At 44.3% G+C, this 26,798-nt stretch overlaps 1 protein-coding gene across 1 annotated transcript in view; it reads left to right on the top strand.

The window, feature by feature from the left end:
• The first annotated feature begins 1,212 nt into the window (after positions 1-1,212).
• LOC120022673 (alpha-catulin-like) overlaps positions 1,213-26,798 on the top strand; it is a 120,226-nt gene continuing 94,640 nt past the window's right edge. Inside the window, exon 1 of the mRNA XM_038966658.1 lies at positions 1,213-1,514. Within this exon, the coding sequence (XP_038822586.1) occupies positions 1,419-1,514 (96 nt within the window). The 5' untranslated portion in view covers positions 1,213-1,418. The remainder of the gene's footprint in view (positions 1,515-26,798) is intronic.

The following is a 26,798-nucleotide window of genomic DNA, read 5'->3' as shown; positions in this document are numbered from 1 at the left end:
TTTGGGGCTGTTCGTGCACACACAAAAAATGTCTTGAGGCAAGCCAAAAATAAACAATTTTTTTAAAAATACTGCATAGCGCAAGTGATGTGTGGTTACGGAAACTCATATTGAAGTGAGTTGTAAAAAAACCATCCGGGGCTGAAGCCCTGGAAGCTCAGGTCTACTGACGACACTGGTGGGTAGAACCAAAGAGCGCACTGTGTTTGGCATCGTGTGGGAGTGGTTCGCTGATGTCAATGTTGTGAACAGTGCCCCTTGGTGGAGGTGGGGTTATGGTATGGGCAAGCATAAGTTTCAGACAACAAGCACAATTGCATTTGAATGCACAGAGATTCCATGACGAGATCCTGAGGCCCATGGTCGTGCCATTCATCCGCTGCCATCACCTGATGTTTCAGCATGATAATGCACTGCCCGATGTCGCAAGGAACTGTACACAATTCCTGGAAGTTGAAAATGACCCAGTTTTTCCCATGGCCTGCATACTCACCAGACATGTAAACCCATTCAGTATGTTTGGGATGCTCTGGATCAACGTGCACAACCACGTGTTCCAGTTCCCGCCAATATACAGCAACATCGCACAGCCATTGAAGAGGAGTGGGACAACATTCCACTGGCCACAATCAACAGCCTGATCAACTCTATGTGAAGGAGATGTGTAATGCTGCATGAGGTAAATGGTAGTCACACCAGATACTGACTGGTTTTCTGATCCATGCCTCTACCTTTTGTTTTAGGTACCTATGACCAACAGATGCATATCTGTATTCCCAGTCATGTGAAATCCATAGATTAGGGCCCAATTTATTTATTTAAATTGACTGATTTCCTATATAATCTGTAACTCAGTAAAATCAGAGACATTTTGGCATGTTGTGTTTATATTTTTGTTCAGTGTAGAAATACTTTCCATGCTGTCCAAGAGTCATGGAATATATAATCACATAGTGGCTTTTGTTATCCATTTCAATAACTTCAAAAGTCAAGGGTCATTACTATGCCATAACGAAACACTGTTAAGGTAGGCTATAGGCTATGAGGAAAATATTATTTATGTAAATTAGAGGGTAAAACTGCCCCACGTCCTCAGTGTGCTCTCTCATGTGTCAGTCAGTTCCTATCCATACGGCTATAGTCCTGGATAGCAAACCCACTCTCTCTAGTTGCTGCAGTCCCCTTTCTGTCTGCCGTAGTTGAGTAGCCTAACTACAAGGACATTAGCGGACTCACGGAACGCAGCACAGTCGAACACGAGTGGATTACAACGGCATGGTTCTTTAGAGGGGCAGTCAGTCGGTCGTGTAACTAGAGGAAGAAATCCCAAAGATTTAGACATTGCCCACATTTATTGAAACGTTACGCCAGGTAGCGGTAACTCAATAGTGAATCGTGTAATAAAGAGGTCTGCGGGAATGGCTTCATCTCCTTGCGGCAGTGGAAACTTTGATTCCGGACTGGAAATCAAAACTCGGTCTGTGGAACAAACACTTGTCCCATTGGTCTCGCAGGTGAGTTTTTGCGCGAGAACGAGCTACTTCAAACTTTGTTGTGAATACTATAAATGGACGAATTGTTATGTTTCATTTACCAGGCTACGCAATTGTCGATTGAAGGAGAGATTGCATTGCTCTCCAGTTGTCGGTTTTAAAACCAGCCTATTCAGACATGGAAGTTTGATAGAGCCGGTTGAGCCTACATTGATACAACTGCATTCGTGTTGTTGAAATGGTTTGAAATCTGATTATAGCAAAATATTAAACTCAAGCCGTAAAGTGTTGCAGTTAAACAGTTAAAATGTGTCTAATTTCAGTCCTTAGCTGTCAAAAGTTTCAAAACTGATTTCGTTGCATGGGACCAACTACGGAAAGAATGTGTGGACACAAGGAAGTTTCAAAAGGTAGCCTACCAAAAAGAGGAAACAATGTATAATTTGCCCTGAATGGTGTTTTTAACGGTTTCATTTAAGTAAGTTAGGCCTACATTTGATTACAGTGTAGCTAGCCTTCGTTGCCGTTAGATGTAGTTGATGAAATGGTCTGTGAACATTTCTCCCTGCATATCCTAACTTTTCTAATTAGTGCACAGGAGGACTGACCCAAACATCTAAAAAGTTACAATTATTCTCTGAACGAAAAAAAAATTCTCCACCTATTGGAACAATGCTAAGAGCCTATGAACATGTAGGATTGTACAGAAAGTTTCTCTGAATATCATGGCAATACCTACCATTCTCAGATAATTCAGTGTTCATCAGGTAAACAACAAGCACCTGCTCTTCTGCAGGTTAAAAGCATATAGTCTAGGACTGCTCAGCCGGTTCTATTAGGCTATTGTAGTTCTCTAGAGAAAGCTATAAGCAAATTATGCCTACATTTCTCAGATTGCACAAAGAGAGTAATATTATCCCCATTTGAAGAATAGGATTTGATCAGATCAACATAATCAGATTTTCTCTGAAATAGCTTGTTTCAATGTAAAACTAGCCTATTATTCCCTGATGTGACCTCTGGGCTGATTTCCAATTCTAGCTAGTCACATGGTCAGCTTGCAATGGGGGGAATGAGAGAGGGAGAGAATAGATACCGCCTCAACAGATCCATAGACGACACAATCTCAATTGCACTCCACACAGTCCACACACACCTACAGTTGAAGTCGGAAGTTTACATACACTTAGGTTGGAGTCATTAAAACTCGTTTTTCAACCACTCCACACATTTCTTGATAACAAACTATAGTTTTGGCAAGTCGGTTAGGACATCTACTTTGTGCATGACACAAGTAATTTTTCCAACAATTGTTTACAGACAGATTATTTCACTTATAATTCACTGTATCACAATTCCAGTGGGTCAGAAGTTTACATACACTAAGTTGACTGTGTCTTTAAACAGCTTGGAAAATTCCAGAAAATTATGTCATTGCTTTAGAAGCTGTTGATAGGCTAATTGACATCATTTGAGTCAATTTGAGGTGTAGCTTCGGATGTATTTCAAGGCCTACCTTCAAACTCAGTGCCTCTTTGCTTGACATCATGGGAAAATCAAAAGAAATCAGCCAAGACCTCAGAAAAAATTGTAGACCTCTACAAGTCTGGTTCATCCTTGGGAGCAATTCCAAACGCCTGAAGGTACCATGTTCATCTGTACAAAAAATAGTACGCAAGTATAAACACCATGGGACCACGCAGCCGTCATACCACTCAGGAAGGAGACGCGTTCTGTCTCCTAGAACGTACTTTGGTGCGAAAAGTGCAAATCAATCCCAGAACAACAGCAAAGGACCTTGTGAAGATGCTGGAGGAAACGGGTACAAAAGTATCTATATCCACAGTAAAGCGAGTCCTATATCGACATAACCTGAAAGACCACTCATCAAGGAAGAAGCCACTGCTCCAAAACCGCCATAAAAAAGCTAGACTGCGGTTTGCAACTGCACATGGGGACAAAGATCGTACTTTTTGGAGAAATGTCCTCTGATGAAACAAAAATAGAACTGTTAGGCCATAATGACCATCGTTATGTTTGGAGGAAAAAGGGGGAGGCTTGCAAGCCAAATAACACCATCCCAACCATGAAGTACAGGGGTGGCAGCATCATGTTGATAGATGGCATGATGAGGTAGGGAAATTATGTGGATATATTGAAGCAACATCTCAAGACATCAGTCAGGAAGTTAAATCTTGGTCGCAAATGGGTCTTCCAAATGGACAATGACCCCAAGCATACTTCCAAAGTTGTGGCAAAATGGCTTAAGGACAACAAAGTCAAGGTATTGGAGTGGCCATCACAAAGCCCTGACCTCAATCCAATAGAAAATTTGTGGGCAGAACTGAAAAAGCGTGTGTGAGCAAGGAGGCCTACAAACCTGACTCCGTTACACCAGCTCTGTCAGGAGGAATGGGCCAAAATTCACCCAACTTGTTGTGGGAAGCTTGTGGAAGGCTACCCGAAATGTTTGACCCAAGTTAAACAATTTAAAGGCAATGCTACCAAATACTAATTGAGTGTACGTAAACTTCTGACCCACTGGGAATGTGATAAAAGAAATAAAAGTTGAAAGAAATAATTCTCTGTACTATTATTCTGATATTTCACATTAAAATAAAGTGGTGATCCTAACTGACCTAAGATAGGGAATTTGTACTAGGATTAAATGTCAGGAATTGTGAAAAACTTTGTTTAATTGTATTTGGCTAAGGTGTATGTCAACTTCTGACTTCAACTGTAGATACTCACCCACCTAGATAAGAGGAATACCTATGTAAGAATGCTGTTCATTGACTACAGCTCAGCATTCAACACCATTGTCCCCTCCAAGCTCTTCACCAAGTTTAGGACACTGGGACTGAACATCTCCCTCTGAAACTGGATCCTGGACTTCCTGACAGGCCAACCCTAGGTAGTGGGAAGGTAACAACACCTCCACCACACTGACCCTCACCACGAGGGCCCCACAGGGGTGTGTGCTTAGTTCCGTCCTGTGCTCCTTGTTTACCCACAACTGCGTGGCCACGCACGTCTCCAACACCATGAAGTTTGCTAACGACATGATGGTGGTAGGCCTGATCACCGGCAATGATGAGACAGCTGACGTAGGAGGTCAGTGACCTGGCAGTGTGGTGCTGGGACAACAATCTCTCCCTCAACGTCAGTAAGACCAAGGATCTGATCATGGACAACAGGAAACGAGGGGCATGCGCACTCCCATCCACATCCACAGAGTTGCAGTGGAGCAGGTCAAGAGCTTCAAGTTCCTCGGAGTCCAAATCACTAAGGAATTAAAATAGTACACATGTGCACAGTCGTGAAGAAGGCGCATCTTCCCCCTCAGGAAGTTTAAAAAGTTTGGCATGGGCCCTCAAATCCTCAAAGTTCTACAGCCACACCATTGAGAGCATCTTGACTGGCTTCATCACTGCTTGGTATGGCAACAGAAACACCCGCAATCGTATGGCGAGGGTACAGAGGGTAGTGCGGACAGCCCAGGCCATCGCTGGGGCCGAGCTCCCTGCCATCCAGGACCTCTGGATGGCAGGGAAGGCCTGGGAAATCGTTAGACTCCAGACACTCAAGCCATAGACCTTTCTCTCTGCTTCCACATGGCAAGCAGTAACGGTGCATCAAGTCTGACACCAACAGGCTCCTAAACAGCTTCTATCCCCAAGCCATAAGACTGCTAAATAGCTAAAATAATGGCTACACGGACTATCTGAGTTGACCCATGTTTTATTTTTGCTCTCTATGCACACTCAAGACTCAAATCAAATTTTATTTGTCACATGTGGCAAATACAACAGGTGTAGATCTTACTGTGAAGTGCTTATTTACAATCCCTTTACCAAAAATGCAGTTAAGAAAATATTTACTAAATAAAGAAAAGTTAGACAATAACGAGGCTATATACAGGGGGTACTGGTACCGAGTCACTCGGTACCAAGCCCACTCACACTCCAACACATACACAACATGCACACACATTTATACTGACTCTACACACATGCACACAAATTCACATACACTGCTGCTACTCTGTTTATCATATCCTGATGCCTAGTCACGTTACCCCTATACATATCTACCTTCATCACTCTAGTATCACTGCACATTGTAAATATGGTATGAGTATACACTTCCTCAAAAAAATCAGAATTAATCTAACTCAAGAAATCTGAAATTCATTTTGATGTTTTTGCAGAAGAGGTCTTGGTCACGCAATTTTACATCTAAGATGTTTGGTGCAACATTTCTCAAGTGAAAAATTAGCATGAAATCTCTTGTTGAATGAAAACAACCACTTGATTGAAGAATCCCTTTTGTTGACCAATCACTGATGAAGGGGCGTAGACTCGGCGTGCCTCTAAAAAATGTAGTGTTCATGAACAACCCCAAAAAAACATGCCAAAGACCAAAATGAACAAAAACGTCACAAAATGTTGTCATAATATATGCACTAATTTGTTTTGGCTGGGAGGCATGCGGACGCCTTTACAGAGCCTCAGACAATACAGTGGTGAAGGGTCTCTGGCCAGGGCCCTTCCCCCTGAAAGAGGTGTCAAAGCCTAGGTCCTCCATCCATTGGCACTGGCTCATTTTGAAAGATAAGGCCACAAGAGTCCTCCATGTGGATACGCCTTGTCTAAAGAGTTGAGCGGCATGATATCGGACCAATCTGTCATTCCAATGTCTTCATTTAGCACTGGTTGATTCCATGCACCTGAAGTGAAGAAGCAGGTTTTGCATGCCTAAGAAATCGCAATGTACATGCTTTAGTTCCCTCATTCAACTCTGGACCTCGAAGCCAGTTCTACTGCATTTTTTTCGTTGTTCCCTTCTAATCAGGGACTGATTTAGACCTCGGACACCAGGCGTGTGTAATTAATTATCAAGTATAACAGAACCAGCAGGCTCCGGACCTTGTAGTTTATTGATAAAATGACCAGTCAATCAATGGTTCTGCCTTTCTCAAGGAATGCTATAAGATTCAAGGACTTCTCAAGCTGAACTTTTTCATACCAGCTAATTTCAAAAACTAGCAGAGTTATTGTTGTTAATGCACATTGCACAGCCACTGAACATAATCATGTTTGTTTCAAGTTCTCTCCGGTTGTGAGGATGGATGATCGTGTGTGATCGCGCTATAATGACATTCACAATCTTGCTGTTTTTAGATGTAACAAAGCGTCAAGGACAAAATGTTTGCACAACAATCTCTTGTTTGCACAAAAAAATCCTGTGTAACAATCCCCATAGCAACCATTTGCAACACAGAAATTCTCTGTTAAATGTTTTTTCCATATGGATCCATGTTTACTTGTTGCGGTTGTTGTTGATGATAATGCCATCGGGGATAATCATGCCGCTAGGCTGCCAGTGAGTGTAGTTGATACACTTGTTTCCCTGCAGTGAGAGGCTTCTGTTGTGTGGAGGCCAGAAGTAGATGGGGAGGTCCAGCTACGCTGCATTGTCTCTCCTTTGGGAGTGGGGTTGTGAGGAGGGAGGAGGGGGGATGATTATCTGTGAGGAAATGAAAGGCCAGTATTACTGAAATGTCCTGGGAAGGTTATTATGGGGCTCGTTCCACCCTGTCTGTAGGTTGTGACGTTGAACTTCTCACAGCCTCTGTTCTGTTATCAGCTCCACTCCCACCAGCATGTGATCAGAGGGCTTGTTAGTAGCTGGGAGGGAGACGTACTCATGGGGCTACTCACGAACGCACACGACTATAACCACAGAATGAAATAGAACACTTTTATACATTCTCAGAACAAAATAATATAGAACACTGCTGTATTGTATCTCTATGGCTACAATGTTGTATCTATATGGTCCTGCATCATGCATGCACACACACGGCTACAACAACCTGCCTGTCTGTCTGCATCCTCCGTCACTGTGGCCCCTCTCGGGACCTGGTCAAAACTAAGAAAACCTTTTATTTGTCTTTCAACAGTTCTCTCTCATATCTATGCAATGGTGCATTTTGTCTTTGTTTTGAAGTTCCAATGGCATATTGAATGCACGGTGATGAATAGCCTATTTCTGATAGTGGGGCAGAATTCACCCGTCATCATACACACGGCACAGGGAATGCAAAGTGAATGAGTCTCAACCAGCCCTTTGTAGAGCCTTACCTGTGATGTGGTCCACACAGTAGGCTGGTGGGTAATTAGGGATTTTTTAAATCTAGCTTTTCCGCTTCCTTTTCACATCTGATTACTGTTTTGAAGCCATGATTAGTCAAATAATAGTTCTGGTCTTTGGCTATATAATTGAGGTGTGCGTTTTGGTTTAACAAAAGTTCCTGTGATACAGTATAGACATAACATGGTGGTCTTTGTTAACTGGATGTATGGGTGGTGGTGGTGGTATGGGTCTTGTGGGAAGAAAGGGAAAAAATGACACTAAATTATAAATTACACCTGAGTCTTTGATCTCATCTGGGAACATTTTAAACGCCTGTGACACCCAAAGCCTTGGGTTATTTCCATGGAAAAGGACCCATTAGCACTGACATGGGAAGTTCATAGGAGCATATGAAATTGGGTGTCAGATGAAAGCTAAGGGTCTATATTTGTGGGAAATGAAGGCATAGATACATTTTTCAACTATGTTCCATCTTAAAAATGATGCATAAGTAAAGGCTTTGTGATTTCTGGATAAACAGATGGAAAAGGGGTCTTTAGAAAACATCTACCCAGAAAAAGTCCTAAGTCAGAAATACATCAAACACTAATGTTGATGTAATGACCCCTGCCAACTAATATCAGTACTTATATTTAATTTTGGAGTTCTATAAGTTCAACAAATATTGCTTTGTGCTTTGTAATTCCGTTAGCAAAAACCCACATATTTTCTAATTACCCTCCCTGATGAGGACTGTAGGCTATTTGCCTGTAGTTAAGTCCTAATGTTCAGGTTTATGCAGTAATAGCAGAAGAAAACCCCTCATTGTAGCCTATATAAATTGCACAATAATTATACATTTTTTGAGGTGTTTCTCTTTATCCCACCCGCCCTTCAGCCACACAATATTTAATGATCCTAAACCTGTCCGCCTTGCATCAACCCGCACATCACTAACACACACACTTTACACACATGTACATATGGATTTTCTACTGTACATATGTGATAGTAGAGTAGTGGCCTGAGGGCACACACTTAATGTGTTGTGAAAAGTGTTATTTTTTACATCTTTTTTATTTAACATTTTATTTAACTAGGCAAGGCAGTTAATAACAAATACTTATTTACAATGAAATGTAATGTCATGTAATATTTTTCTATTGTATATAACTGCCTTAATGTTGCTGAACCCCAGGAAGAGTAGCTGCTACCTTGTCAGGAACTAATGGAGATCCATAATAAACACCAGGAAGAGTAGCTGCTGCCTTGGCAGGAACTAATGGAGATCCATAATAAACCCCAGGAAGAGTAGCTGCTGCCTTGGCAGGAACTAATGGAGATCCATAATAAACCCCAGGAAGAGTAGCTGCTGCCTTGGCAGGAAATAACAGATATCCATAATAAACCCCAGGAAGAGTAGCTGCTGCCTTGGCAGGAACTAATGGAGATCCATAATAAACCCCAGGAAGAGTAGCTGCTGCCTTGGCAGGAACTAATGGAGATCCATAATAAATACAAAATAGGGCCAAAATGTTTGAGAAGAAATGTAGCTTTTCTTTAGTTTATTTACGATCTGGAATAACATTTAAGATGTATTACCTAAACAAAACCTCAGTGGCAGGCTTCAGTGATTTCAGTATTTTTTTAATATACATTTAAATGTTTTATTATTACATACACTGGATAGGTGCAGTGAAATGTGTGCTCATTGACAGATTTTTCACTTTGCAGTATTGGTTATTTGAACCAGCGACCTTTCGGTAACTAGCCCAACGCTTTAACCACTAGGCTACTTGCCACTTTTTTTTATCTACTTTGTCAAATAACTCGTCTAACATCTCAGAATAAAGAGCTAAAATGCTACAGAGCTGCATTGTCACGAAAAACCTGTTCTGAAAAAATCTCCATCTTTTCATCTAATTCATCTCTGGTATCCGAGTGCTCCAGTCCAGACCATCTATCCCGTAATGTTTCATGTGAAAATTGACAATTTTATGGCGGCATTAACCACCCTGTGCAGTAATGTACTAACCTAGAATCCAGATGAATATGCTCTGTTTAACCAGCATATCAGTTATGCTAATAATGTCCCCATCCCAGCAGTGGACTGACACCCAGGTGATGCAGTAGACAGACATCAGAGGCATCAACCTATAGAGAACTTAACAGATTTGCTTCTTCTAGCTATGACTGTAATAAAGATGAGTGACTCCATGGCTTTAAGGCAAAACACAAAGGATTAACATACGATACACCTCTTCAGAGACAAAGGTGTGTTTGTGTGTGTGTGGTCGTGCGCGCTTGTGTATGGTAAGCGGTTGCATTCCCTCATCATGACGTTTGTTTAGCTTTAGTGAAACGAGGTTGGTTAATACAATATCTGATCAATTATTTCACAGTTGACTTCAGGCTGGCTATGTGAGTTCGGGCCTTCGTCTGTTGGTTGGTTCTCTCATAATAGGCTTCTGTGTGAGGCCGAAGCCAGAGAAAGCTTTTCTCTGCAGTTTCCTCCCCTCCCACCCAGTTGCTATAACCACAGTCCCCTCCCTCCATCACTCTTCCCTCTCTTCCCTCTCCGGCTATTAAGGGAGTCATTACCACTCCCAGATGTTCATCAGTTGACTTCTTGGGCTCCCGAGTGGGCACTGCATCTGTGTGCAAGATGCGTCACTGGTTCGATTCCAGGCTGTGATTGGGAGTCCCGTAGGGCGGCGCACAATTGGCCCAGCATCTTCCGGGTTTGGCCGTCATTGTAAATAAGAATTTGTTCTTAACTGACTTGCCTAGTTAAATAAAGGTAAAATAAGTAATAAGATGTAATAATATACTGCATGATGAGAGTCCAGTGCCTCTCCAGGAATGGTGTTGTGGAGGGCAGCCCATCCATGCTGTGTGTGGGGTGCCATTTTACCCTCCTTCTCCTCATTGGTTTTAGTCATTAGCCAGAAGGGATCTCTCACCTGAGATAATGGGGAGGAAAGTGGAGTGTCTCTCACCCTCACTGGTGGTTATCTGTCGGCCAGTGACTGGTGGCTGATAGCTCCACTACAGATAATGAGTCTGGCTAACTGCGTGCCTGCTGCCTCAGACCAGCCTGGGAGAGGAGACCCCGGCCTGGGGGAGGAGACCCCGGCCTGGGGGAGGAGACCCCGGCCTGGGAGAGGAGACCCCGGCCTGGGGGAGGAGACCCCGGCCTGGGGGAGGAGACCCCGGCCTGGGTAGGAGTGCTGAACTAGGATCAGTTTTCCCTTTTTAGATCATCATTTATACAATCATATGGACAGGGAGAACCTGATCAGCACTCCTACTCTTGAGTCTCAAGATGCTTTTCGGGGGTCTGACTTAAGGGGAGGTCCCCTGTCCCTCCCAGGTCTGACCAGGGCTGCTCTGCTCTGGCTTCCTTCACCAGGATCAGGTTTTGGCCCGCTTCCAGCAGGCCGTGTTTATGCCATGACATGATATCTGTCAGCGTGCTGGGGGCAGGAAGTGATCTCTATCACTGGTGGTGTTGTTGTTTTGGGTTGATCTCACTGTAACTGACCACCCCCAGCTTTAGACCCAGCATAGGGAGAAAGAGGAGCCCTTTTATTTGGAAAGAGAATACAAAACATCCACTGTCTGTCACTGGTGTTGCTTCTGCTTTCTGGGCTTTGGTTAACAACAGTATTGAGTGTGTTGCAGTTCTCTCTCTGTCTCTCTCTCTCAGTCTCTCATGATAAGACGGTTCACTCCATGCAAGCTGATTCTTCATTTGTGTTTGCCTACCACACTGTTGTTTGGTGGTTGGGTTGGAGTCAGACATGCAGATAGTCAGTGCTATGCAGCAGTTGCTCCCAGTATGGAATGTAAAGGGCTTGTGACAAATACCCACCGCTTACAGTAATTACACAAACACACACACTTTGCCAGCCTGTGAAGTGTAGAGAGGAATAAACTATCAGTTCTGCTGCCTGGACAACAGCAAACAAACAGCCAGCGATGGACAGCATGTATCAGTCTCATATTACTCTTCTATAATGGGCTCATTCATCTCCGTCTTAGCTGACTGGGCCACAGAGTGTCAATCACATCAGACTATTAGTTCTATGTGTTAATTGCCTCCATGTGAGCAGCTTTGAAGTCCCCCCCCCCCCCCCATTTGATAATGAGTTATTTTAAAGACCTGAAAGTTGTCATAACAGAACAAAGCCAGGCCCTTTAAGAAGCAAGACAGTCATGACCTTTAAGAAGCAGGATATTCATGACCTTTAAGAAGCAGGACAGTCATGACCATGAAGTTTTATGCCCCCATGTGTGTTACAGGTACATTCAAGGTTTGCTGTGTTGAGTTTCCGCCCCAAAGTTTTCGAGATATGATTTCCTCTGGCAGGTGTTCACAGCCCTCTCCCACCCCACCCAAGGTAGGAAATCACCCCTGGCTGAACCAGGTGAGGGACCTGCTGCGGGGGTTGCTTGTCAGGCTGAATGGCACCATAGGTATAGATGGGTCAAGAGACCGTCTCCATCCAGGCCGGTGGAGTTGGCAGCTGTTCCTGTGATTTGCAGGGTGCTGGTGAGTGTCACTTGATACCCGTGTGACGTCAGAACTCTTTGTTAGGGTGTTTTAGTTCTCTCTCACTCGCTCTCTCTCTCCTGGTAACCCAGTGTCCCAGACTCACAGGTTCATTAATTATACAGGCTATTGAAAGCCCCCAGGCTACAGGTAACTGAGGTAAAACCAACCTGTCGTCTCCACAATGACCCAGCTCCTACTTCTACTCTCTGTGAGTCAAAGGTATAAACTGAGACGTGATAATACCCACCCATCTCTGCACTTTAAAGAACAGAGGTGGCCTGGAACAGTCTGTAAAGAAGTCCCAATTGGCACCCTATTACCTATAGGGGTGCACAATTTTTTTTCCCAGAGACATGGGCCCTGGTCCAAAGTAGTACACTATATAGGGAATAGGGTGCCATTTGGGATGAAACCGGCCACATTCAACACCCCTCTCACTTGGATTGAGTAGTCTACATCGAACCAATGAGGCGCTGGGGGTATTGTGTGTGTGTGTGTGTGTGTGTGTGTAATATGCAGGTTTAATTTTGTATTTATTTAACTAGACAAGTCTGTTAAGAACAAATTCTTATTTACAATGACCAAGCCCTCCCCTAACCTGGACGACGCTGGGCCAATTGTGCGCCGCCCTATGAGACTCCCAATCACCATGTTCGGTTGTGATACAGCTTGGAATCGAACCAGGGTCTGTAGTGACGCCTCTAGCACTGAGATGCAGTGCCTTAGACCACTGCGCCACTCGTCATGAATCTTGTTCTGGAGGCAGCTAGCTGGCACAGCCACAAAGTCATAATATCAGATTTTAAACCAAACCTTAACCCTAACTACACTGCTAACCCTAATGCCTAACCATACATACATTTTTACAATATGGACAATTGACTTTGCAGCTGGCCCATCTAGCGGAAATTGCTTTGTTCTGCCTCAAGGACAAGACTTATCCCAATAAACTTCAACCTTTGTGCAATGTGGTTGTCATGTGGCCAGTCAGAAAAGGGTTTACTTTACACAGACCTAATTTGAATAGGAAAGGGACAGATCTGTCATTTTGATAGATGAGAAGGTCCTCGCCATACAAAAGATCAACGTTCAATGCTAATGAGTTTTCATTGGAAATGATTGTCGTATGACAGTAATGAGATTGATGAGCCGGGCATATTTGTTTGAGTTTTGGCTACACTCTGTCGCTTTTAAAATAATTTTTCTCACTTTAATTTTAGATAACACCAAAAACATTTATTTTCAAAAAGCGACCAACCTCAAAGGTAAAAACCAGTGCAAACAGAGCTCACGTTAAAGCCAGCAGTCCAAAGAAGAGAAGACCCACCAATGTGAATCCTCCTTTGATTGTCCCAGTGTGTAGATTCTAGAACCTGGCGTCAATGCTTCCTTCCTGCAGAGTTGGGTTCAAAGAGCAGCTTCTCAGGGTAATTAGTTCCATCAATCATGTCCCTGGTCTGGACCACATGGATTAGCCTAGCCCTCAGTGCCTATCCGTCAGCCAGATAAGCAGAGATGAGGCTAACGCTAATGGAGGCTAGCCGCTAAAACATTAGCCTTGGGAATGGACTGTGCGTTATAGGGGATCCAAGTCTCTCTTGCTCTAGAATGTTTTTAAGGGAACTACTCCATCAAAATGGATAGCGTATCCAGGGTGGTTGGAGGGTATGACAAGATACCATTATCAACCTTCTTGGACTCACTTTTTTTTTTAACAGCAAAATGGGGGAAAAAGCCAGGAAGAAACACAACAATCTCAGCAGGGCATCAGCGTCTTGGGGGAGGGGACAGACAGGGAGATAGACTATGTGCTTCTGGGTGGGGGGACGGGGTGGTCATTGAGAGTGACAATAAGGAAGTTCCATCGCTGTGTGAAAGTCTCCTATTAATAAGTTACCGTTAGCCCTACCTCTGGTCACTCACTATATATAAACGGTCTGGTTCCAAGAGGAAAGATCACGTCCCTTATTGAAAGGGCTTCATATGTAGCGTAGTGTGAGTGATATACTGTGGTAGATAGAGAAGTTTAACTATAACAATGTCTTGGAGTGTAGACTGGTTTGAATAAAATACACAGGATATGGGACTGCAGCCCGACTTCATAAATATGTGGTTGGTTTTGGTTTCTGTACATATAGTAGATTTAGTGACAGGCTTGGGTTACAGATTGGCTTGAAGGAAATATGTGTACTTTAAAAACTAAAGAACATGGTTGTTTGTCATGTAGTGAAAACAGGTGTGTGTATGTGAAAGGACACATTCCTTTGTCCAGACAAAGGGCAAGGGGCCAGCATTCCACCCTCCACCGAAAGTGTGTATGTGCTTTTGGTGAGTGTGTGTGTGTGCGGTGACAGGAGGGGTGTCTCCAGTGAGGTCAAAGGGCAGAGTCACATAGTGCGAGACCTGGATACACACAGGCCTCTCCGGTCTGCATGAGATACTGCAAACCCTACACCCCAACCCGAGCAATCCGCTCTGCCGCCTCTGATCTCTTCGAGATCCTATGGGAAGGCAGATCCCGCTTAGCCCAGTCCAGCTCAACTCTGTCCTGCAGATTCGCTCTTATGCCTGAAATGTCAAATGTAAATATACCCCCATGGGCTCGAACTTTATCAATGAATCATTCAACTAGCCCCGAGCTTCTGCTTTTTATGTTTGGCATGATATCCCTTTTTAAAGTGATTTATTGAGGCAATCATTTACATTTGTATTTAAAAAAAAAAAAGAAGCTATATATATATTTTCAAATGTCACTGACAACACCGCAGTCTCGGGGGAAAAAACACGAGGGCTTTTTCTTGCCCTCACGATAGAACATGTTGACTTCTTATCACACCTGACATTATCTTCCATCTATTAGTTTGAATTTGAGTGATTGTGACTCAGGCGAAAGCCCTGCCACAGCTCACTCCCTCACGAGCGTAAATCAGTTGGCTGTCATGCCTACCCCCGGTGAAAGTCGAGACTAACTCTTTCATGTGGCACTTGAGCTTTTATTTGATTTCACCTCAATGGTGTCTCTCTCTCTGACCGAAAATAGTGTTTCCCCCTTTACTTTGCCTTCCATTCAGCAGTTACACAGACCCTTTTATTAGATTACTATCTGAATGAATGTAGGTTTTGACTGTAGCCGTGCAGCGTTAGGTTGAATACCTCGACTGAGGGCCGTGGTCATTAGCCCCTGTTAGCACTGTGGGAAGCTGTGAAGCTGTCACACAGCGAGTTAAGCCACTTTCACACACTGTTCCCCAGCTCTGTATTATTTGTTCATTATTTGTAATTACTGGTAATGAAGACTGAAGGAATTTCTGTGCCTGATTTTGGATCATCCTCCTGTAAGGGTTGTAATTACCAAGGCATTAGACATAGCTATGTGTGAAAACAACATTAGGGGAAGGGGTGACATCACCAGAGGATAAGACCCCTTTAGGATCCCAGTGTGGTTTAGCATTAGTAACCAACTGATTTGTCTTTTTGGGATGCAGAACATCTAAGCTAGTAAATCCTTTATGGAAGTTATTCTCCTGAACAGGATGGTTCCTCATACCAGGGCTGGGTTCCTGTCTTGCTAATGCTCCAGTGTGGTGATGTAAAGCAAAGACATGTATTGGTCCCTGGCGAAGTTAGCTAACTCACATCCACTACATCTGGTCACTGTGACCTAGCTCTTCTTCTGGGGACTAATGTATCAAGTGTCTCAGAGTGCTGATCTAGGATCAGGTTCCCCTGTCCATGTAATCTCATTGTGATCTAAAAGACAAAACTGATCCTACATCAGCACTCCTACTTTGAAACCCTTGATACATATGGCCCCTGGTTCACCTGTCAACAGCTCGAGCAATATTCCTAGAGGAACATTTCTGGGGCCAAAACACAACAGGAGTTTAAACAGGTAGTTTCTTATCCGAGCCATTATTGTGAGGCAGCAGTCAGATGACTCTAAGATAATGATGATGACAAGACGCAGAGCTGCTAATTACAGTGATTGCTTTCCTCTCCTCTCACATTAGGGTCCCAACAAAACCCTGTGTGATGATAATGGTTCCTAGGTAGATTTACCTCAACTGGATTGATTTACACTCTCAGCGATGGGCCTAGTGTGTGTGTGTGTGTACGCGTGATCTCGGCCGAGAGGGAGGGCAGGTTGGTTTCATCAATCGTCTGCTCCGCTCGTTTGCCACCAAAGGATCCTTCTCTCTGGGATAAATGGAGAGGTACAGTAAAGCCTCATATATCTTGTTTCCTCTTCAAAGGTAATCAAGGAAGGGAATAATCCGAGTTTGGGCTCAGGCTAGTCAATAAAGAGTTAGCCCGGGCCTCTTGTTACACCCTATGTAAATTCAGGACAGTTTTCTGGGATGCATGATCTCACCAGCTGCATAGAACCGATTTAGACACATTTACATTTTTCAACTCTGAGGGAAAATATTTTGCCAAGAACTATCTTATTTCCCCTCATCTCCAACAAGAGACCATGTCCTTTTGAATAATGTAGTTATTCAATCAGAGGTAGGCCTTGGCTTGAACATGGCCTTGGCTTGAACATGTGCCCCAGGAACCTTGAAAATTCTCTGTGAAATATCTGAAAGTGTATCTGAAATGAATGCTGCATTCATTTTAGACATATTTCAGCAAACTGTTGCAGACATTTGACACACTTAGACTGCCCCAAACTGCCGAATTCCTCCTCTCCATAATGCCAACAGAGGCTATATTGAGACCTTACACCTAGATGTAATGTGTCCTGCTGTTTGGCTGCACTGTTTGGCTCTCCAGGTTGGGTTTCCTAGCCAGGTTAAACAACTGCCATCTCCCTCTAAAATAATAGTTCATCTGGGTGGGAAAGAACGAGCCAGAGAGACAACCTACAGGACAATAGCTCTCCAGGAACAGGGTTGTAGTGAAGACCTATAGGACGGTAGCTCTCCAGGAACAGGGTTGTAGTGAAGATCTATAGGACGGTAGCTCTCCAGGAACAGGGTTGGAGTGACAACCTACAGGACAATAGCTCTCCAGGAACAGGGTTGGAGTGACAACCTACAGGACAATAGCTCTCCAGGAACAGGGTTGTAGCGAAGACCTATAGGACGGTAGCTCTCCACGAACAGGGTTGGAGTGACAACCTACAGGACAATAGCTCTCCAGGAACAGGGTTGGAGTGACAACCTACAGGACAATAGCTCTCCAGGAACAGGGTTGTAGTGAAGACCTACAGGACAATAGCTCTCCAGGAACAGGGTTGTAGTGACAACCTACAGGACGGTAGCTCTCCAGGAACAGGGTTGGAGTTGACCTACAGGGCGGTAGCTCTCCAGGAACAGGGTTGGAGTGACAACCTACAGGACGGTAGCTCTCCAGGAACAGGGTTGGAGTGACAACCTACAGGACGGTAGCTCTCCAGGAACAGGGTTGGAGTGAGAACCTACAGGACGGTAGCTCTCCAGGAACAGGGTTGGAGTGACAACCTACAGGACGGTAGCTCTCCAGGAACAGGGTTGGAGTGACAACCTACAGGACGGTAGCTCTCCAGGAACAGGGTTGGAGTGACAACCTACAGGACGGTAGCTCTCCAGGAACAGGGTTGGAGTGAACCTACAGGACAATAGCTCTCCAGGAACAGGGTTGGAGTGAACCTACGGGACGGTAGCTCTCCAGGAACAGGGTTGGAGAGCCCTGGTCTTATGAAATACTGTCCCTGTCTGAAGTAGACTGTGTAGACTAGTAGTACTGTGTTACAGTATATATATACGGTGTACAAGTGTGTGGGATGGAGCTCTTCTTGTCTATCTTTGATATCATGTATTCTCTGTCAACGTCTGTGTTTTATTGTGTTCTACTGACTTAGGACATTTAAAAAAAATGTGTAATTTAGTAGACACTCCTATTGCGAGTTACTTAGTTATTGCATTCATCTTAAGATAACTATCTGGGACAACCACACATCACAGTCATAGTAAGTACATTTTTCATCAATACAGCAGCTATCAGTAAAGTCAGAGCTAGTAAGAAAAGACAAGTGTGATTGTGACTCCAAGGCTCTAGACCACTAGGGTGTTGGTGACGGACTGGTTGTCTAACTGTCAGACCACTAGGGTGTTGGTGACTGACTGGTTGTCTAACTGTCAGACCACTAGGGTGTTGGTGACGGACTGGTTGTCTAACTGTCAGACCACTAGGGTGTTGGTGACTGACTGGTTGTCTAACTGTCAGACCACTAGGGGGTTGGTGACGGACTGGTTGTCTAACTGTCAGACCACTAGGGTGTTGGTGACTGACTGGTTGTCTAACTGTCAGACCACTAGGGTGTTGGTGAGGGACTGGTTGTCTAACTGTCAGACCACTAGGGTGTTGGTGACGGACTGGTTGTCTGTCAGATCACTAGGGTGTTGGTGATGGACTAGTTGTCTAACTGTCAGACCACTAGGGTGTTGGTGAGGGACTGGTTGTCTAACTGTCAGACCACTAGGGTGTTGGTGAGGGACTGGTTGTCTGTCAGACCACTAGGGTGTTGGTGACAGACAGGTTGTCTAACTGTCAGACCACTAGGGTGTTGGTGACGGACTGGTTGTCTGTCAGACCACTAGGGTGTTGGTGACAGACTGGTTGTCTGTCAGACCACTAGGGTGTTGGTGACGGACTGGTTGTCTAACTGTCAGACCACTAGGGTGTTGGTGAGGGACTGGTTGTCTAACTGTCAGACCACTAGGGTGTTGGTGACGGACTGGTTGTCTAACTGTCAGACCACTAGGGTGTTGGTGAGGGACTGGTTGTCTAACTGTCAGACCACTAGGGTGTTGGTGAGGGACTGGTTGTCTAACTGTCAGACCACTAGGGTGTTGGTGAGGGACTGGTTATCTGTCAGACCACTAGGGTGTTGGTGACTGACTGGTTGTCTAACTGTCAGACCACTAGGTTGTTGGTGACTGACTGGTTGTCTGTCTGTCAGATCACTAGGTTGTTAGTGACTGACTGGTTGTCTGTCAGACCACTAGGGTGTTGGTGACGGACTGGTTGTCTGTCAGACCACTAGGGTGTTGGTGACTGACTGGTTGTCTGTCTGTCAGATCACTAGGTTGTTGGTGACTGACTGGTTGTCTGTCTGTCAGATCACTAGGTTGTTAGTGACTGACTGGTTGTCTGTCAGATCACTAGGTTGTTGGTGACTGACTGGTTGTCTGTCTGTCAGATCACTAGGTTGTTAGTGACTGACTGGTTGTCTGTCAGATCACTAGGGTGTTGGTGACGGACTAGTTGTCTAACTGTCAGACCACTAGGGTGTTGGTGACGGACTGGTTGTCTAACTGTCAGACCACTAGGGTGTTGGTGACGGACTGGTTGTCTAACTGTCAGACCACTAGGGTGTTGGTGACGGACTGGTTGTCTAACTGTCAGACCACTAGGGTGTTGGTGACGGACTGGTTGTCTAACTATCAGACCACTAGGTTTTCTTCTGCTCGCATACTCCAAAGCTTTAATATTGGGAGAGGAAATGCTGCTGACCGTGTCCCAAATGGCCCCTGATTCCCTATTAAGTGCACTAGATTTGACCAGACCCCAATGGGCCCTGGTTGAAAGTAGTGCACTAAATAGCAAACACGGTGCCATTTCGGACACATAATGTGTTTCTGTAAAAGGTTTCTGCTGTCTCAACAATGGAAGCAGGGTAACCAGTAGGTAGGGAGGTATGCTAATGTCTCACTATCATCATTACTTGGGACAGGTAGCAAAGATGGGAAGGCACTAATTGCCTACCACTATTTTAGAGAGTGGACAATGTATACAAAAAAAATGTGTTTTCCCTCTTCGGCCTTTTAAAGAAAATATGCCTCTGAAATGGTCAATGTACTTGATTGTGACTCATTGCCACACGTTCACACGAGCACATATACAAACACACACTCACAAACTCTCTCTCACACAAACACCCACATATGAGACGTATAACACTTGAGGTGCATCATCTGCATTCGTAGGCACAAGTCAAACTCTGCTCCATAATTTATACACCACATTAAATATGAATGTAAAGCCAGCTATATAAGTACCTGCTTATCAATAAATGACTAGCTTTGCAGCAGGGCTTTCCCCCTCTATTTACTAACCACTTCTAGAAAACCCTGGTTTGAAACCTTTGACTTGTATGACCTTGATGCTAAGAGAATGCAGAAGATCTCTGATGGAATAAGAGAACGCAGAAGAACTGATGGAATAAGAGAACACATGGAATCTTTTTCCCCCAATGATGACGACATCTGTTTACACAAGCCTGGCCTAGATAAATCAATTGGCCCACTTCCAAGTCAATGAAAACATCATAATCCTGATAATTTAATTTACTACTGTGGATTTTGTTGATGGGGGAGATTTTTATGTTTACGTGAATATGATTTGAATATGATAACATGGTTATAAACAATCTTATGTACTTGATGATATTAAGATATTTACAGAGATTTCAGTACAATGAATTCAATAAGGAGGACGTCCCATGCTTCCCCCAATAGCCACTAAGACAAGACAGGAAATTCAGAATCAGATTCTGATAGACGGGGAGCAGAGACCACTCTGAGAGACGGGGAGCAGAGACCACTCTGAGAGACGGGGAGCAGAGACCACTCTGAGAGACGGGGAGAAGAGACCACTCTGAGAGACGGGGAGCAGAGACCACTCTGAGAGACCACTCTTGAGATGATCTGCTCTCATCCTGTGGGCCACCACTTACAGAAACTGTATATCACAGGGCTTTTGTCTTTCTCTCGCTCTATTGTTCTCTCTCTCTCTCATACACACTCTCTCTTATACACACACTATCTCTCAGCCCCCCTCTCTCCTCGCTCTCTCAGCCCCCCTCTTGCTCTCTCTACTCCCCTTTTTCCTGTTTCCCCTTATCTGTTCTGACAGTATATCTCTTCATCCACCTGACTCACCCTCTGCTCTTCCCTTGTTTATCACCCAGTCTCATCATGTGCTGTATGTTGTGCAGTTATCAACCAGCCTCATCTGTTGTTGTGCAGTGCTTACAGTAAACCCACAGTGCAGTTGTCGTAAGCTTGTAGCAATGCTCTCCGTCTTCACTGTGCTCCTAATGAGTGTGCTCTGCTCGTCTGTTTAGTGGTCTGTGAGGGTAGCCTATTTGTTGAAAAACAGGCTTGATTTGGGACAAAATGTTAGATACTATCGGTCATATGCGCTAGTCTAAACCCTCATTGATGCTATGTTGTGTTCTGATGCTATGTTCTTCTGTTTCATCGTCTGTGAGGTTATACAGTGCATTCGGAAAGTATTCAGACCCATTGACTTTCCACATTTTGTTATGTTACAGCCTTATTTTAAAATGGATTAAATTGTATTTTTTCCTCAGTCTACACACAATACACCATAATGACAAAGCAAAAATCGTTTTTTTAGACATTTTTGCAAATGTATTAAAAATAAAATACTTGACTATACTTTGAGGCAACTTTGGCAGTGATTACACACTTGAGTCTTCTTGGGTATGACCCTACAAGCTTGGCACACTTGTATTTTGGGAGTTTCTCCCATTCTTCTCTGCAGAACCTCTCAAGCTCTGTCAGGTTGGATGTGGAGCGTCGCTGCACAACTATTTTGAGGTCCCTCCAGAGATGTTCGATCAGGTTCTAGTCCGGGTTTTGGCTGTGCCACTCAAGGACAGTTAGAAAGCCACTCCTGTGTTGTCTTAGCTGTGTGCTTAGGGTCATTGTCCTGTTGGAAGGTGAACTCAGTCTGAGGTCCTGAGCACTCTGGAGCAGGTTTTCATCAAGGATCTCTGTACTTTGCTCCGTTCATCTTTCCCTCGATCCTGACTAGTCTCCCAATCCCTGCCACTAAAGAACATCTCCACAGCATGATGCCGCCACCACCATGCTTCACTGTAGGGATTGTGCCAGGTTTCCTCCAGAAATGACGCTTGGCATTCAGGCCAAAGAGTCTTGGCTTCATCAGACCATCAGACATGTTTCTCATGTTCAGGAGTCCTTCACGTGCCTTTTGGAAAACTCCAAGCGGGCTGTCATGTGGCTTCCGTCTGGCCACTCTACCATAAAGGCCTGATTGGTGGAGTGCTGCAGAGATGGTTGTCCTTCTGAAAGGTTCTCCCATCTCCACAGAGGAACTCTGGAGCTCTGTTAGAGTGACCATCGGGTTCTTGGGCAACTCCCTGACCAAGGCCCTTCTCCCTCGATTGCTCAGTTTGGTCAGGCGGCCAGCCTCTTGGTGGTTCCAAACTTCTTCCATTTAGAATGATGGAGGTCATTGTGTTCTTGGGGACCTTCAACTCTACAGACATATTTTGGTACCCTTCCCCAGATCTGTGTCTCGACAGAATCCTGTCTCGGAGCTCTAAGGACAATTCCTTCGACTTCATGGCTTGGTTTTTGCTCTGACATGCACTGTCAACTGTGGGACGGTTTTATATAGACCGGTGTGTGCCTTTGCAAATCATGTCCAATCAATTGAATTTACCATAGGTGGACTCCAATAAAGTTGTAGAAACATCTCAATGGAAACAGGATGCACCTGTGCTCAATTTCGAGTCTCATAGCAAAGGGTCTGAATACTTATGTAAAAAATATATTTTGTTTTTTATTTGTAAAAAATGTGCAAAAAATTCTAAACTTTTTCGCTTTGGCATTTATAGGGTATTGTGTGTAGATAAGGAAAATGTTTTATTTAATCCATTTTAGAATAAGGCTGTAATGTAACACAATGTGGAAAAAGTCAATGGGTCTGAATACTTTCCGAATGCACTGTATGCAAAACCCAAAAACAGGATTGCTTTAAAAAAAAATATATATACAGTGTATTTATAATCGTCATCATTCGCTAGGCTTCCCTATGTTGTGCACTACATATGGAATAGTGTGCCACTTGGGATGCAGCCTATGCTTGCTGCTTGGGTCAAAGTGACTCATGAAGTGTGCTTGATGCTCAGCCATGCTCCACAGGCTCCACTTAATACCTGATAGATTTCCCATTACGGCTCAGAGAGCAGAGACAGAGTGCCAGGTTAAGCAGCCATTTTTTTCTCTCACTACTTTTATGAGAGAGAACTCACCACTACTCAAGTGGATGAACAACAAGACTTCTACCATCCAGAAGATGAATTAGGAGTTTCATGTGGAATGTTGTGACAAGCCATATATGCCATTTAGCAGAAGCTTTTATCCAAAGCGACTTACATCAGTGCGTACGTTTTCATATGGGTGGCCCCAGCTGGAATCGAACCCACGATGCTGGTGTTGCAAGTGCCATGGTCAACCAACTTACATTTTTCTTTGAAGAGTTACCAGAAGGATGGTTACCAGAAGGATGGTTTTTCCTTCTTTTCTCACTTTCATCATCATGTTGAATCAGTCCTCCATTAATGTCTATGGACATTTGAACTGTGGCATAGAGCACCATGCAGGATGACCGAGCACAACGCTGGGCTATATTTCAAATTGATTTGACACTGAATGGTGCTATAGTTCATTGGTTGGTTTACACTGTGTCTGGCTGTGTTTGTCATGCGTCTTCTTTCTGTGTCCTGGCATGTTCAGACATAGTTATGTTCAGACATAGTGTATTGAGTGAGACCTCAAGTAATCAACAGCAATTGCAGATTGCCTATGAGAAGCCTAATTGCCGAGATGTAGGTGCTTGGGGATTTTCACTGGGCAAAGGGACAATCTGGGATTAGAAAAAACAACAGTGGTAACTCATCCATTTGTTTTTATCAACTAAAGGGATGTGGCCTTTTAAGTGCACTGAACACCTGTGGAGCAACAACAAAAGTCTTGCCTAACAGCCTACATATTTAATCATATTTTGATTTAGAGTGAGTCCTTCGGTGAAAGAAGGAAGTTGATTCAGCTGGAATTCCATCTGTGCCTGAGACACAGTGGTGACACCGTAGCTCAGACTGTCCTGTCACGAATCACAATGTATCACGATGTATCAGATGATGACGGTGACATTGTTTGACGGGGGACCACTTTGCTCGGCCAGCCGAGAACATATAGGTGTGACTTAACGCATTGATTCCGCATGTGTTTTTCAGTTGTTTTTTAAGAAAAAAAATGTCTTGGGGGTGTGGTTCGATGTGGCAGTTACTGACGTTTGTCCCCCATGAGACACCATAGTAACAAAGCCGATAACACTTCCTCAAAATAGTCAGAATGAATGTAAGATCATTTAAGAATCTGTCATTTTGATGCTTATGCGCAGGAGGTTTTAGTTGCGCAATTTTACATCTAGCTAAGGTGTTTAGTGTCGTATTTCTCAAGTAAAACAATGTGTGACGTGTTGTCTGATTTGTTGCGCTGTCGTTTTCAACGAGAAGTTGATTCTGGAGTTCGGTTCTGCTTTAAGGTTGTAACTGTCATCTGTCCACGGCGATAGAGGCAGACAACCTCCTTGTGGGAGGAGCATGTTCATCACTCAACCTCACACTCTGGGTTCAGCGACTGGAGTCTGAAAGGACGACTTCTCAGCTCTGTCTGTCCTCCTGTGGGACAAAGACATTGATTAGAAGTAGAGGATTCAGTCTGGTCCAGAAAAACGATATTGTCAGAGCTAAGAAGAGTTATTGGGGATATGGAAAGAGGACACAGAATCCCGCTAGATTTGACCCTGTCAGTCCATAGATTCCATAGGTGAGTCCATAGGCGTGCACGCCTCTAACCTCAAGGTTAGCGCCGCCTCCATAAGTGAGAGTGCCGGCTAAATTAGGGACATGGAGTGAGAGAGGACACAGTACAGCGGAGTGCTCCCTCACCCCTGAAATTACAGCTTCTCAGTTTGAAATGGAGGCACAGCAGCAAGATGAGTCAGACGTAGCAACGTTACATCTACACACCAGGTTCAGAAAGCTTCCCTTATATAACCCAAGTCTCCCAGAACAAGTGGAATACATACCTGCCTCGGTACCCTCTCTCTCACATGGTAATCTCTGATGGATCTACATCTATGGTATTCTCTGGCTATGCAGGTGAGAGTGAGTTTCACTGGATACAGTAGATTTTGGGGCTCCCGAGTGGTGCAGTGGTCTAAGGCCAGAACCAGGAACTGGAGTGACGCTTCTTGTGCTGAGATGCAGTTCACTACAGTTCCTGGTTCCATTCCAGGCTGTATCACGTCCGGCTGTGATTGGGTGTCCCATAGGGCGGAGCACAATTGTCCCAGCGTCGCCCGGGTTTAGCCGGGGTAGGCCGTTGTTGTAAATAAGAATTTGTTCTTAACTGACTTGCCTAGTTAAATAAAAGATAATAAAAGATAGTCAGTCAGTCAGTCAGTCATGTTGTATTCTAGGCACTAGATTTCTGTTGACTCCACCCCTCCACCTCCCTCAGTACTCACTCACACACGGGGCAGAATGAAAGAAGGGTTTTGTGCTCTGCTGAATGTGAGCGGTGTGTGTGTGCGCTCAGGCGCTTTGGGGTCACGGCCATCAGATGCCTCTCTTTCCGTTCAGCTGTCACCTGAGAGGAGTGACACGTTAAACAGGCTTATGTTTACTGTTTCCATGAGGCAGATCATATGAAAGTATGTATGCATTTCAGGGATTTATGTATGTTTTATTAAGGTTTTAGGCCATTCCTCCATTCAAGAGTACTGTAGTAGAATAGATACGTTGATCTGATTCTCAGACACACACATGTGCGGCAGGTAGCCTAGCTGTCAGAGCATTGGGCCAGTTACCGAAAGGTCGCTAGTTCGAATACTTGAGCCGTCAAGGTGAAAAATCTAATGTGCCCTTGAGCAAGGAATTAACCCTAATTTGCCACTCCGGTTCACCTCGTCATCCTGTCTGTTTGTATTTGACATCCATCAGTCGTTGTGCATAGCCAGTCAGTCAATGATTCCTTAGTGCTCTCAAAGCTCACCCAATCAATTGGCATTATTTGCCCTTGCATCTCGCTGGGTATTATATGGGCACCGCACAGCTTTGAGTCGTCTGCCCTCTCTCCGGAGCCATCCGTGTTGCAGCCGTCCTGTACTGGAGCACCGAACCTTCTGTATTAAAGCAGCAGCTGCAGGATCAGCGACTGTGTGTGTGTGTGTGTGTCTCTCATGTTTGGATCTGGAAGCAGGAAGTACAGTGTGATAAGTAAGTTTGTGTGTGTGTGTGTGTGTGAGATAAGCAATAGTTCTACAGTCCTCCAGCCTCCACCAGGCTCATCAGCCAAGGACCAGTCTGCCCATTCTGATAAGAGACAGACTCGCTCAGCCCGTCTTATCTTGTGCCCAGTACCCAGCTCCTTCATAATGGTGATGTATTACTCTCAACGTGCCACTGTTTCATGAACTGGTGAACCACCACTAGAGGAAGCAGACTAGTGTCTGTGAATGAACAGATGTAACATTTCCCGTTTTTGAAAATGAAATGTTTTATGTTTACATCCAGGGTGTTTAAAGTTTACCGAAGTGCTAGGAGGTTTTTCTCAAATTCTTTCTCTAAATTGATATAGGCGAAATGAAAAAGCTCAATATTTTGGAAGCGGTGCGTTAACTGTGTGCTAGGCTTGTATCTTTTAGGAGCCGTGGAAAGAGATTAAATTCACAGTGCCTCCCGAGGATGGAAAGTAAAATATAGCGAGGCCTGAATGAAA

This window comes from Salvelinus namaycush, chromosome 27, assembly GCF_016432855.1.
Source record: "Salvelinus namaycush isolate Seneca chromosome 27, SaNama_1.0, whole genome shotgun sequence".
NCBI lineage: Eukaryota > Metazoa > Chordata > Actinopteri > Salmoniformes > Salmonidae > Salvelinus > Salvelinus namaycush.
Note: the sequence above shows the minus strand (reverse complement) of the source record. Positions and strands in the feature narration are given on the sequence as shown.